This window comes from Pyrgilauda ruficollis, unplaced genomic scaffold (assembly GCF_017590135.1).
Source record: "Pyrgilauda ruficollis isolate IOZ18807 unplaced genomic scaffold, ASM1759013v1 scaffold48, whole genome shotgun sequence".
Classification (NCBI taxonomy): Eukaryota; Metazoa; Chordata; class Aves; order Passeriformes; family Passeridae; genus Pyrgilauda; species Pyrgilauda ruficollis.
This window is the reverse complement of record NW_024526377.1, coordinates 1,046,978-1,061,039: the sequence shown is the minus strand read 5'-3', so window position 1 is coordinate 1,061,039 and position 14,062 is coordinate 1,046,978. Positions and strand designations below refer to the sequence as shown.

Genomic DNA, 14,062 nt, shown 5'->3' with positions numbered 1-14,062 from the left:
CACTGGGCTGTTCCACATGCTGGAATGAGCAGGTTTTTCTGGGAAAGGTGACATCTCGCCCTTCTCTTTCAGCTAAACCACTATTTCTCCTTTCTCTTGGGGTTTTTCTCCCTCAGTCTCACAGTTTCCGTTCTTTAGCCATTGAATTTTCTCTGTATCTCTCCAAGGGTGATTTCAGGAGATCCCACAGGATCTGTTTTGGCTTTCAGGACCATGTTCCTCACCTGGGTTTTGTGCAGTTTAGATGCCTTAACAAGGCACTGGTGGTTTCTACCCCTTCTGCTCCTGGAATGAGAAGGAAACTTGGGGAGAAAGTCAGAGAGTCTGAAACAAATGATAGTGAAAGAAATTGATAGTGGATAAAGGTGAGGAAGAGTGTTTCTGCATTTAGTGTTAGATTTCTTTTGTCTTCTACTTTCCTTGCTCCTTGTTATGCACCATTGTAATTTCAGTGATGGAAGGAGTTTGTGAAGACATCAGAGCAGTTTTTTAAAGGGCACTGTCAAACAGTTAAATCTCTTATCTAGCCTGCTCTCAAATTGTAGATAATGCTTGGAGATCAACAGATATCCTTATCTGGGAACATTAAGAATACTTTAAAAACCCCACAGCTTTCTACTCTCTGGGGGCTGTTTCCATCCTCAGACTCTCAGCCTCATATTCCCGAATTTCCAGCAAGTGGAAGTGCAATATTTTCTCAAACAGGGAAATTAAAGAGTTCCAGAGCCCCCTTTTCTCTACTCCAAACTGTGAAGTCTTTGTGCTGTTGGTAGTGACTGTGGTCAGTAATGCTGAAAGCAGCTCTGGGGCAGGGGATGTTGTCCCTCTGTTCCAGCACCTTGTCCAGGCTGTTCTCTGGGATGAAGGAACTCACCTTGGAGCTTTGTTGGCAGGTCCATGGAGGAGTTTGGTGCTCTGGCTCAGCCCAGCACATATGGCCCTTAAGGCCTTGATCCCACAGCCCTGACCCTTATCTTTGGCTTAACACAAGCCCTGCAAGTTCCCTTTCTCCCCCAGCCTAGGATGGGGAGCTGCATGTCTGCTTTTCCATACTAAAATCCCTTGGATCTGTAGCTTTGCAGCAGGGAATATGGGTGAAGTGTCTCTGGGGCCAGTGGGCAGCACAGAGGGGCTGTGAGGTGCACTTGGATTTGTCCCCAACCCCTCACAGGCATTTGGGACCTTGGATTTGGAGTAGGTTGTGCAAAGTTTTTGTCTGGAGTCAGGAGCAGCTGGGTGAGGTGCTGGTGAAACTTAATCCTGAGGGTGGGAGGAGGATGGGGACACATAGCCATGAGGCAACTGGAGGTGCTTAACTTCAAACCAGGAGTAGTGGGGGTGGCAGGGAATTGCAGCCTGCCCTGGAAGAGAAATGCTGGTAAGAAATTATTATGCATTTCACTGAAAGTGTTTAATTATTGCTGGGCTGCTGCCCTTGCAGGTGGCAGTACTGGGATCACTGAGAGTGGGCAGTGAAATTCCTGTAGCCCCTGGGGATCATTGTAGGGGAACTCTGGGACATCAGAGAGGCAGAACCTGGAGAGGCAGGGACAGGGATAGGGGACAGCAGCCAGGGAAGGGCTGGAGCTGAGGCAGGGACAGGGATAGGGGACAGCAGCCAGGGAAGGGCTGGAGCTGGGTCAGGGCAGCTCAGGCTGGAGATCAGGGCAAGGTTCTTCCCCCAGAGGGTGCTGGCACTGCCCAGGCTCCCCAGGGAATGGGCACGGCCCCGAGGCTGCCAGAGCTCCAGGGATGCCCAGGGTGGGGTTGGTGGGGTCCAGGAGCTGGATTAGTGATCCCTGTGGATATTCCAGCTCAGGATATTCCATGGTTGTGTGCCCATGTCCATGGTTAATGCCCCATTGGTGCAGCTGGGTGGGTTCTGGAGAAGCCCCTGCAGAGAGACTCAGTCCCAGTGGTTGTGACAGTGGGGACACTTCTGTACCTGTATTAAAGAAAACAACCACAAACCAATCAAAAATGAAGGAAAAAACCACCCCAAACTAAACCCCTGTGCCTCTGCTTTCCATGCTACTGCTGTGTTGTGTTCCCATAAATTTATGATTTATTGGCCTAATAAATTTATGATTCATTGGCAGCTGGGGAGTACTGGCAGTTGGGAATAATGTTTGGGTTGGGTTTCACAGTTTCCCCAGCGTTGGCAGTGTTGAAGATGGGAGTGGGAAAAGTGGCACCAGGCTGGAGATGGGATCAGTGGGGCTGGGATGGAGATGGGATCAGTAGAGCAAGGTGGTAATGGTTCCACAGCAGCTCCCCTGGCACTTCAGGAAAGCTCAGGGCAGGGCTGGGAGCAGACCTGAGCAGGAACACAAGGAATGGTCAGACATTCCCAATCCTATGCTCTCTTTCCTGTTCCCTCCCCAAAGCTGTGAGTGGTGTGAGTCCCAGAGCAGGCAGGGAATGCCAGGGGCTGTCCTGGGGCAGTGCCAGGACTATCCCAGGGCTGTGCCAGGGCAGTGCAGGGCTCTCCCAGGGCTGTGCAGAGATGTCCCAGGGATGTGCAAGGCAGTGCAGGCTGGCACTGCTGCTGGGTGCTGCCCTCCCTGTGCAGGCTGGCACTGCTGCCCTCCCTGTGCAGGCTGGCACTGCTGCTGGGTGCTGCCCTCCCTGTGCAGGCTGGCACTGCTGCTGGGTGCTGCCCTCCCTGTGCAGGCTGGCACTGCTGCTGGGTGCTGCCCTCCCTGTGCAGGCTGGCACTGCTGCTGGGTGCTCCATGATTGGAGCTGTGGCTGCAGGACATTTTGTGTCCTGCACTGTGAGGGGTTGTCAAGGGAAATGGGAAGTGTTTAATCACAGCAGAAATTCATTTCAGTCATGAGGAGAGTTATGATTTCTGCACTGTGGCAAGAGCAGGAGGGAAAAAAACCCCCCTGCATTTGAAGAAATATGAGAATGACAGAAGCATAAAAAGAATTTGCAAGACACCTGAAGTGTGTTGATATTTATAAATACTGGAGAGCAGTGGCTTGGCTTTTCCCTCCTTCCCAGTGCAGATGGAGGACCAGGTTCATCTGTATTTGGGAATGATTGTTGCTCATGGGAGCCTCCTGCCCTTCCATTTGGGTTGTTTTGGGATGGCAGAAAGGGGAGCATGGGGCAAAGTCCCTGCTTTTATCCTTGAGCAGCCCACACCGTGTTGAGGTTATGAGGGGAAATTCTGTCTGAAATCACTGCAAACTGATTTATTTTGTAAACAAACAGCTCTTTGTTGAGTTGTGGAGGAAATGGAGAGCACAACTTTGTGATTGTGTTTTAAACCAGTATCCCAGAGCTGTGAAATCAGTTCTTGCTGCTTCCTCTGCATCCAGCAGCTGATTTACTCCTCAAGTTCAGCCTTAGATTTGCACTTCTGCTGCTGGAGTTATCAGCAGGAGTTGATACCAGTCTGGATATTGAATTTGATATCAATCAGGGCATTGAATTTGATATCAAATAGAGATATTGAAGTGGTTATCAAGATACTTAATTTGCTATCAGTCCGGGTATTGAAACAGATACCAATCAGGATTTATCACCACTCCTGATCCAGAGGGGAGATCCCCAGAGCTGATGATTCTTGTTTGTTCCATGGTAATTTCAGGTAATTTCAGATTCCTTTCATCTTCAGTGCCTTGAGTTTTATCCCAGCTTGAGGCAAGGCGCATTTCATGGTTAATTTGCTGTGACTGTGCTGCTGGGAATTCCATCCATCCCATCCAGAGCATTTACTGGGATATTGTCCCCATGCCAGCTCAGTGCCTGGAATTCCCAGTGTGGAGGTGATCCCTGGTTAAGCTGTTCCCAAAAGTCCCCAAAGAATGTGAGGAAGGATTCAGGAGAGGGATTTTTACAAGGCCTGGAGGGACAGGACACAGGGAATGGCTTCCACTGGCAGAGGGCAGGGCTGGATGGGATCTTGGGAACTGGCAGGGTGGGGAGGGGCTGGGCTGGAATTGCCAGAGAAACTGCTCTCTCTGTCACCTCCAGAGCCAGGACTCCTGGGCTGTCTCAGCCCCAGGATGGCTCTGTTCCCATTCCCAGGAGCTTTTCCTGGGCTGTCCCAGCTCAGGGTGGCTCTGTCCCATTCTACACGTGGTAGGTGCTGCCCTCCCTCCCATCAGTGTTCCCAAAGAGCCTCTGCAGCACCGGAGTCCCCAGCAGAAGGGAGAAACAGGAACTCCTGAGCTTTTCTATCCCTGATTTCCTGCCCCTCCAGCAGCAGCTCCCGTTGGGAGGCAGGAGTTTGTTCCCAGGTGAGCTCAGGAAAACTCACAATGTTTTCCCCCTCCTTTATTTCCCTTGTGAGTGCAGAGAGGCTGGAGAGTGTCTGTGAGAGTGTCTGACGTGTGTGGGTTCCTGGAGCTGGGAGGAAAATCAGGAGTGGGGAGGTGGAATTGTTCCCTCAGCTTTCACCTGGGAGATGTAAATATTTAATTCTCTCAGATGTGTTTAATGGTTGATACCTGATAGAAGGGAGACGCTTACGGGGTTTATGTTTGCATTTTATACTTACTTTAATCATGCTTTGCTTTGTTTTGTTCTTTTTTTGGTTATTTTTTGTTTTGTTTTGTTTTTGTTTTTGTTTTTTTTTGTTTTTTTTTTTTTAATTGCAGCAGCTGTTGCCGGGTAAAAAGTTTTGGGAATCTGATGATTCCAGCAAAGATGGACCAAAAGGGATATTTCTGGGAGATCAGTGGAGAGACAGTGCTTGGGGAACATCAGGTAGCTCAATTATTTCCTTAATTTAGTTGGGGTTGAATACAGAAATGTGCAATTTATTTACTCAAAGCCCATGGCCAGGCTGGATGACACAGCTTTGAAAAGATTTAAAACCACATCTGGCTTATATAATAAAAAACAAACAGAAAGCTTTTGCTTTGTGATAAAATTAGGATATCCATGGATGTCAGAATATAGTGTAATGTGAATATGTGTAAATTCATGTTTATCTGCTTAAAAATCTTAAATTACCCGTAAAATTTCAATTTTTGATATGTTTTCTGCCTTGGGATGGATCAGCTGAAAGTTTGAACAAAGGTCTTGGAGAACAAGATGAATAAAAAAAAAATCCCTTCATTTTAAAATAGTAAACCAACCAACCAGAACCCACCATTCAGTTAAAAAAAAATTATGTTTTGAATTAGTGTTGAGTTAAATCTGCCAAGGATTTTGTTCTTGCATCAGAGACTGTCCCTGATTGTGGATTTGATGGGAGAGCAACATTCAGTTTGATGGGAGAGCAACATTCAGTTTAAAAAGAAAAAAAAGGAGGTTTTGAATTACTACTGAATTTTATCTGCCAAAGATTTTATTCTTGGCTCAGAGACTCTCCCTGATTTTGAGCTTTGGGGGAGAATATTCAGGTTGGTTTTAGGAAAAAAACCAAAAAACCTGCAAGTGCTGGGTTTGAAATGCTGACCTTTGATTTGTTCTGTCCATGGTTTTTGTGTAATGAATCTGCTCCTGAAGCACAGCTGGATGTCTGGTGCAGCTCCCAAAACCTGCAGCTCCCAGGAAATGGCATTTACCTCACTGTTGTGTGGGGTTTTCCCTGATGAAAATACCAATTTTAAATTAGTGATAAGGCCTTGTTTTATTATTTCCATTGAAAAATGGCCATGAAAAGGGGACAGAGCTTCTCCAGATGTGCCTGGCTGGATCAGTCTGGGCACTGGGGGAATTTTGGGCAGCTGCTGCCTGTCCCAGCCTCGGGAGGCACCTTGTACCTGGCTTAGTCCAGCCTGGAGCTGAGATTAGGGATTAGGGCTGAGCCAGGCTTTGGGACCAGCTGAGATTGGGATTTTCTCCCCCAGGCCCCTCTCATCCCTCCCTGTGCTGATTCCATTCATCCCACAGCTCACAGAGCCCTGAGTGTCCGCAAGTTTCCCTTTGGCTCCTCCAAAATAAAGGAGCAGCACCTGAGGGCTCTGCTCCCCAAAGCCCCCCAGTCCATGCAGACAAAAGCTACAAGCTGTAGTCCTGCCCTTCCTTCCACTCCTGGGGCAGCAGTGCAGGGTTAAAACCAACTTTTCCCTTTTTTTTGGAAGCTTCTTCCCCCCACAATCCCCGCAGTCCATCCAGGTGAGGCCTGGATCTTCCTTGGCTCCATCCTTTCTCCATCCTTGCCCACAGGATGCACTGCAGGCCTCCCACATGGATTTGGGGTTTTACTCTACCTCAAAGATGTGGATTTAGACCCTTCAAAGACAGCCCAGCTCAAAGCTGCAGTCCTGCCCTTCCTTCTCCTCCTGGGGACACAGAGTTGGGCAGCAATGCTGGGTTAAAACTGGCTTTTCCCCTTTTGTGGAAGTTTTATCCCCCAAAAATCTCCCCAGCACAAGTCCCTTTGTGGCCACATTGATGGGAAAAGGAAGGAAGTTTAGCCAGGAGCAGTGAGAGAATGGAATTCCTTTCACCTGCTTCGTGAGGAAGCTCCAGTGTCAGTGTCCTTGGTTATTGATGTCCCTTCCACATCCCACCAGCCCCTGGCAATTCCCAGACCTGCTGCCTGCTGGTTTTGATTCTCTGCCTGTTGCCAGGAGCAGAGAATTCCCTTTCCCCCCTTTTCCCCCCTTTCCCCTCCCTTTTGGGGTCACTCTCTCCTGCCCTGCCAGGGATTTTTGCAGAGCCCAGCAGGATTTGGAGACCCCAATTCTGTCCTGGTTGGGACTCAAAGCCTCAGGGATGACAAAGGGCTGGGGTGGTGCAGGAGGACAGGGGGATGAGGAAGGATAAATGAACTCTTCAGAAACCTTTTCTTGAGGAAAGAGCAGCCAAAAAAATCTCTGATCCTGATATGAGCACAACAATTGGTGGAACAAAGAACACAGGGCTGGTGGAATAGCAGGATCATGTTTTAAATGACAAGCCAAAACTTGTTTTCACTGTGCTAATGTAAGAATTGTACTAAAACTAAAAACGAAACCTTTGGTTTTTTAATTGCAACCTTTAATTAGTCTTAAATTTCTGACATTTTATAAGTTTAGATTTTAAACCTAGCTCTCACTTGCAGGTTTACATGTTGTAGTATTTAAAAAATGAGAAAGCCATCCTAGTTTAACTAATGGACATCAGCAGAATCACAGAGTTGGCACTTCTGAGTGCAAAGAAGCCCCTGGGGAGTACATATTGAATGATTTAATTTGCCTCCTTTGAATAGTTGGATGTGCTTGTGAGAGTTTCCCATGTTTCTGTTCCAGATCACTCTGTTTCCCAGCCAATTATGGTTCAGAGAAGACCTGGGCAGGGCTTCCATGTGAACAGTGAAGTCAACTCTGTGCTGTCCCCACGGTCAGAGAGCGGAGGGCTGGGGGTGAGCATGGTGGAGTATGTGCTGAGCTCATCTCCTGGAGACTCCTGCCTAAGGAAAGGAGCATTTGTAAGTGCCTGATTGCACCTTTCTTTTCTTTTCTCCCTTTGCTGCTTCATTTGCTTGGTTGTGAATAATTTCTAGGACAGAGGTTTCTCTCTTTGTTCTCAATTCAGCTCTTCCTCAAACAGGGCAGGTTTAGTCCTTGGCCTGGGGGTGTGGGATGGGAGATGGGAAGGTGCTGGCATTCCCTGGATGCTTGGAAAAGCCCCCCAGCAGAAACAGACCATCCAAGCTAATCCTTGGGAAAGGTCCCACAAACCTGCACTGAGCCTGTGGCTGCCTTGGTGCTGATCCCTGAAATGGGATTCCAGCTCCAAACCCTTTAGCTGGTGATAACTGCCATGGCATAGTGTTCATCCTTGTCCTGGAGGTTTTCCTCACGCTGTTTTTTGGGATAACCACCTTCCTAACAAATAGACTGGTGTCAGCCACCCTTCCCTGGAGCTCCTGCTTGTGGCTGGATGTGTTTCCCAGCTGGGATTGCTGGGCAGGCTGTTTCCCGTGGGGAATGGCAGCACCCCTTTTGTGGGCTGGGGAAGGGGCCCAGCCTCCAGGTGATGGATGTGGGGAGAGCCCAGCCCTGTAGTGCGGAAAAGGGCTCCAGAAATGTGGAAAAGCCTCCTTTGGCTGCTGTCCTCTGCAGCTTCCCTCGGCCCTGCTGGGGTTACTGGCCTTCATTAGAGGCTGCCCAAGGACCTGGGGGAGCCCTGGAGAGCAGGGAGGATTTTTGGGATGTGAGCACTCAGGGCAAGGAGCCAATTTATCTCAGCTGAGGGTCAGGGAGGGGTTTGCTCCTCAGCACAATCAGAGTGACAGTGGTGACACAGCTGTCACTGCTGAGCACCCCCTTGTCTGGAGGAGTATTGCTCCACAGCTGGACTTACAGGTGGCATTTCCAAGGAATATTAAGGAAACACAGTTCTATTTTCTTTTAGAAGCAACACCAAAAGATTTTTCCTTTCAGAACAATTTCTTTTTCTCTAAATATGAGGGAAAAATCCTTCCCTCCAATCAGAGAGAGTGGGAAAAGGGTTCAGCGGATAGGGGCAGAAATGCTGTGTGCAGAGCACTTCTCCCTCCAGTCAAGTGGAAGGCAGGCTTTGGATGTCTGTCCCTGTGACAGCCCCAAAGCTGCCTCTGATAAATATGTTTATATGCCCCTTGCTGGTTTTTATCATAAATTATGTTGTTTTTCCTCTCCCTTTTGTTGTTCAAAACACTGCCCCAGGCATCATCACCCTTTATTCTCCTCCCAAGTGCAATAAAATGCAGACACGCTGCAGATGTAACGCTGCTCATGGAATGCACAACAGAACAGAAATCCTTTTTTTCCCTCTTTTTTTCCTCCTTTTCTCCCAAAGAAGTGTGCTACAGGATTACAGGGCTAATGATTGAGGCAGTGATTTATTTGAGTGCATTTAAATGAGGTGTGCCTTGGAATTCACTGTTGATGCCTCCAAAACTGAGGTGATTTTCAAACACTTGTCCAGTCAAGAGCTGTGTCTGACACTGATCCAGGCACTTCAGAGAGGCACTAATTCACTTTATGACCCTGCAGCATTTGCTGGTGTTGATTTTGAAGTGCTTAAGTCCCATCTAGAAAGAGAATTCCTTAAAATTATTTCTGGATGGGATTTTTGGAGCCTATAAAAGCAAACCATGAGTTACTAAATGAAGAAACCTGAAGAGATGAAACACCTCTTGGAAGAGTGAGAGCTAATTCCCTTATTTCTTTGATTATTATTGAATATTTTGCATTTTTAGCTATTTTTTTGGTAGGAATTAATGTTTGCAAGTAACTTCTTTTACGGTGACATGTGTCTTTGATTTGTTACCATCTTGGGGTAACAGGAAAATTGATCTGAAAACTCAGCTTATTAAAACAATGTCTCTTTTGCCCAGGGGCCAAGGGATGCAGAGAGCGATGAGAATGACAAAGGGGATAAGAAAAGCAAGGGCACGTTTGATGGAGATAAGTTGGGAGATCTGAAGGAGGAGGGGGATGTGATGGATAAATCCAATGGTTTGCCTGTTCAGAACGGGATCGACGCCGATGTCAAAGACTTCAGGTATGTGCATGGGTGCTTAGTAATTAATCAATTAATAATAATCAGTGTTGGGGTCTAAGCTCAGCTTCTCCAGGCTCTCACTCCATCCCCTGCAGTGCCATGGGGGGAGAATCAGAAGGGGAAAAGTGAAATCAGAAGGGGAAAAGGTGGGAACATTTGAAAGGGAAAAGGTAAAACTGGGCCTGGAAGTGAAGCTGAGGCAGGAATTCATGCAGCACATCCCAGGGAGGGTGTCAGGCACCCCATGCCCAGGGAAGCTGGGCTCCACTGGGGGTCACTGGAGCATCTCTCTGCCCAGGAAAGGCTGAGGGAGCTGGGCTGCTCAGCTTGGAGGGGAACCCCAGCTGAGAGAGGCCCTGGGTGTCCCTGAGTGTCCCTGAGTGTCCCTGTGTGTCCCTGTGTGCAGAGGTCAGAGCAGGCCCAGGCTCTGCTCCAGGCCCAGCAATGGCGCCTGAGCCCAGGAGCTGCCCCTGCCCAGGAGGCAGAACTGCCCTGAGCAGAGCCCACAGAGGGTCTGGAGTCTCCTCCCTGGGACATTCCAGAGCCACATGGACACTCTGCTGTGCCCTGGGCTCTGGGATGGCCCTGCTGGAGCAGGGAGTGGCACCCATGACCCCATGGCTCCTCCCAGCCTGACCCAGTCTGGGATTCTGTGACAGGGACTGCTGCAGACCAAACGTCACCCCTCCAAACGCCCTCCCCTTCCCTCTTCCCTCAGCTCTGGGTGCTGTGTGGGCTGGGATATCACAGAATCCCAGAGTGAGTTGGGTTGGAAGGGATCTTAAATCCCATCCAGCGCCACCTCCCACTGTCCCACTGTCCCAGGCTGCTCCAAGGCCCAGTGTCCAGCCTGGCTTTGGGCACTGCCAGGGATCCAGGGCCAGCCCCTCCCCACCCTCAGTGTGACAAACTCCTTCCTTTATCTGATCCAGATGATTTGATAAGTAAATTACAAAATCTCTTTTTTAAAACCCCTTGGATCAATTGGGATCAGCTGTCCCAGCTGTGTCACCCTCCCTGTGTCCCCCAGTCCCTCGTTGTGGGGTGAGGAGCAGAAGAGCTCCTGGCTCTGGGCACCCCTGTGTGATCAGCCCAGTGCCAAACCTGCCCATGCACTCGATGGCTTTGGAAAGGTTTTTCCATGCTGAAGTGTCCTCAGGGTGTTCTAAATGTCCTCAGGAAAGCAGGGGGACAAGGTGGGAACACCTGAGAGCTCAGGGCTGGGTGTGATCCCGGAGATTTTCACTCCCATTTTTAATCACTCTATGTGGGATTCCATGGAAACCCCCATGGGAAGTGTTGGCTCTGCTCCTGTCCTGTCCACACCACAGCTGGGGGTTTGGGTTTGTTCCTTGCTGCTCTGCAGGGCTGAAAACCTCCTGAAATTGTGGCCCTGGATGTCACTGATACATTTCTGTTCCCTGCTCATTTTTGGATCTCTTGTGGTTCCTCATGTAGGAAAACTGGAGAAGCCAAACCAAACAAGGTGCTGGGAAATGCACATTCCTGGCTCTTCCATGGATGTGAAGCATTCCCATGAAGTCCAGTCCTTACTCTGGGTGATCAGGAACCCATGGCAGCTACCTTAGAGTGGTGTTAAGTGAGATTTGGTGCCAGAGCTTCACACAGTTAAAAATCACCAAATACTCCATTAAATATAAGTATTTGGGGAGACTGTGGCTTGTTCTGTCTGACTCTCAACTGAGGAGAAAACAGAAACTGAATTTTTAAAATTTTTACTGTAACAGGTGTTTGAGGCTGGGGACTGGGGGTTGTGGGTTATTTTTAGTTTTTAAAATCCATCAATTTCTTTGTAGAATTAACTCAGGGAACTATTTCAGACCATGTTTTTTACTTATCCCCGCCTTTATTACACCACCTGCAGGCACTTCTGGTGGGTCTGATGCTGGGCTGGAGCATTCCAGCTTTTATTTTTTTAAATACATTAACTTCTGTGTAGAATTAACTTAGGGAACTATTTCCAACCATCTCTTTATTTTTTTTTCTTATCTTCTACAACACTTCTACAACTTCTGGGGGAGTTCTGGTGGGGCTGGGGGTGTACTGCTGCTGTGAAGCTGGGCTGATTTTATGTTTTGTTTATTTTTTTTAAAATACATCGATTTCTCTGCAGAATTCACTCTGAACTATTTCAGACCATCTTTTTTATTTTTTCCCCCTCTTTACTCCAGCACCTCCAAGCAGTTCTGGTGGGTTTAGGGGTGTGATGTTGGGATGGAGTATTCCTGGTTTTACTTTTTGAAATACACCAAGAATTAACTGTTTCAGACCATATCTATTTTTCCCCCTCTCTTCTACAACACCTCCAAGGACTTCTGGTGGGTCTGGGGATGTGATGGAGCATTCCTGCTTTTAATTCTTATTTTTTTAAAGACATCAGTTTCTCCATAGAATTATTATTTCAGAACAGTTCTGAACTGTACTCCACCACCTCTGGGCAGTTCTGGAGGGTCTGGGGGTGTGATGGAGCATACCTGGTTTCAGTTTTTATTTTATTTAAATACATCAATTTCTCCATAGAATTAATTTGGTGAGCTGTTTCAGACTATGTCTTTATTTTTCCCTCCTGTACTCCACCACCTCTGGGCAGTTCTGGAGTGTGATGGAGCATTCCTGGTTTTAGTTTTTATTCATTTAAATACATCAATTTCTCCATAGAATTAATTTGGTGAGCTGTTTCAGACTATGTCTTTATTTTTCCCTCCTGTACTCCACCACCTCTGGGCAGTTCTGGAGGGTCTGGGGGTGTGATGGAGCACACCTGGTTTTAATTTTTTTAATACAGCAATTCTCCATAGAATTAATGAGGTGAACATGTCTTTATTTTTCCCTGCTGTGGTCCAGCTCCCCTGGGCAGTTCTGCAGGGTGGCATGCTGGCTGGAGCATTGCTGCCCTTTTTCCTGACCCGTTTCCCTCCCCGCAGCCGCACGCCCGGGAACTGCCAGAACTCGGCGAGCGAGGTGGATCTGCTGGGCCCCAACCAGAACGGCTCCGAGGGCCTGGCCCAGCTGGCCAGCACCAACGGGGCCAAGCCCGTGGAGGACTTCTCCAACATGGAATCCCAGAGCGTGCCCCTGGATCCCATGGAGCACGTGGGCATGGAGCCGCTGCAGTTCGACTATTCCGGCACTCAGGTCCCCGTGGACTCGGCTGCAGCCACTGTGGGGCTCTTTGACTACAACTCCCAGCAGCAGGTACAGAGCTGAGCCTGATCCTGAGCCCTGATCCTGATCCCTGATCCAGCCCTGTGGCTCCAGTCGGGTCGGTGTGGGGAGGGATGAGCTTCAGGTCCTGTCGTGGGAGAAGGGATGGAGGAAGATTGGAAGTGTTGTCATCATCTTCGTGCTGTGTGTGTCCTCCCAGGGAACTAGAGCAGATCTGCCTCCCATGGCAGCTGGAATAATCAGAATTCCCCTAGCAGCTCCCATGGCACTGCCCTCTCTGGTGATCCTGGCTGTCTTGAGGAGCTGGCATTGAAAAAGAGCTTTAAAGTAGAAAAAGTGCTAAAAAAACCTCTAAACACCCACCCTGGAGCCCAGGAAGTGACTTGAGAGCCAACAATTGCTCAGCCCAAGTGTGAGCCCTGCACTGGGCTTTGCTGAGCCCCACGTTAGGTTAAGCCCCAAATTGGACCCTCCTGGTCCCCACATTGGGCCCTGCTGAGCCCCATGGTGGGCTGGGCTGAGCCCAGGTGTGAGCCCTGCTGAGCCCAGGTGTGAGCCCTGCTGAGCCCCACATTGTGCTTTACTGAGCCCTACACTCAGCTTTGCTCAGTCAGAGCAGCCTGAGGCAATTACAAGTTCAAACTTTCTTCTGCCTGAGCCTGGTTTAAACCCTAAGGGCAGAGTCCACTACTACAAACCTTTATCTGAGCCTGGCTTAGGTTTGTTTGACCTTTCTCCCACACAAGCCCAGACTCCCTTGGCTCCTCCTGAATGCTGGGCCTGGCTCCAGCAATCGACTCCTGCTCTGCTCCTGTTCCTGCTCGTTTGGGTAATGATTGGAAGCTTTATTGCTCTCCCTTTGCAAGTGTGATATCCCTCAAAGTGGAAGGGAATCCTTTGTTGTAGCTGATTGTAGGGATTTATAACTCTCCCTGGCTTCCCTAAAATGTCTGATTTTTTTAGCAGAAGAGCCTCTGGCACTCTGGAGTGAGGGAAAGCATTGCCAAGTTTGTGCTGAGTTATCACAGCCTTAAAAGCAATGTAAATATCTGTGTTGGAGCTCAATTGGCTGCTCTGTTCTACAGCATCTTTGGGAAATTAATGATGGAAAATTTAATGATTAAACTAAATAGCTGCTGTAGAGTTCACAAAGGGAAAAAAACCAGATAGTTCCAAGTCTTTGTCTCACTCTGGTGTAAGGCCTGGGCTGCCAGAATTACTTCTAAACCAGGAAAGTTGAGTGTTTTTTTTAAACATTAGGGCTCCACAAGTGAGCTCCTTCTGGAGAAGCATTAGAGATGGGACTGGAACAGCATGAGTGGGAAGCCTGGAATTTGCATTTTGTCAGGGTTTTCTATTTAAATGAAGGCTCATTTACAAGTTCGAGGAGTTTTTATTTGTTTCTTTCAGCCTTTAAAAATTAAGATTTCAAATT

At 48.4% G+C, this 14,062-nt stretch overlaps 1 protein-coding gene across 6 annotated transcripts in view; it reads left to right on the top strand.

Moving 5' to 3' along the window:
- PUM1 (pumilio RNA binding family member 1) overlaps positions 1-14,062 on the top strand; it is a 75,987-nt gene that overhangs the window by 20,530 nt on the left and 41,395 nt on the right. For 4 of the 6 annotated variants that reach the window (XM_041479303.1, XM_041479300.1, XM_041479302.1 and 1 more), the window contains exons 4-7: positions 4,614-4,722; positions 7,200-7,378; positions 9,275-9,441; positions 12,387-12,657. In XM_041479303.1, the coding sequence (XP_041335237.1) occupies positions 4,614-4,722; positions 7,200-7,378; positions 9,275-9,441; positions 12,387-12,657 (726 nt within the window). The remainder of the gene's footprint in view (positions 1-4,613; positions 4,723-7,199; positions 7,379-9,274; positions 9,442-12,386; positions 12,658-14,062) is intronic. The other 2 variants (XM_041479304.1, XM_041479301.1) reach the window with 1 other exon arrangement.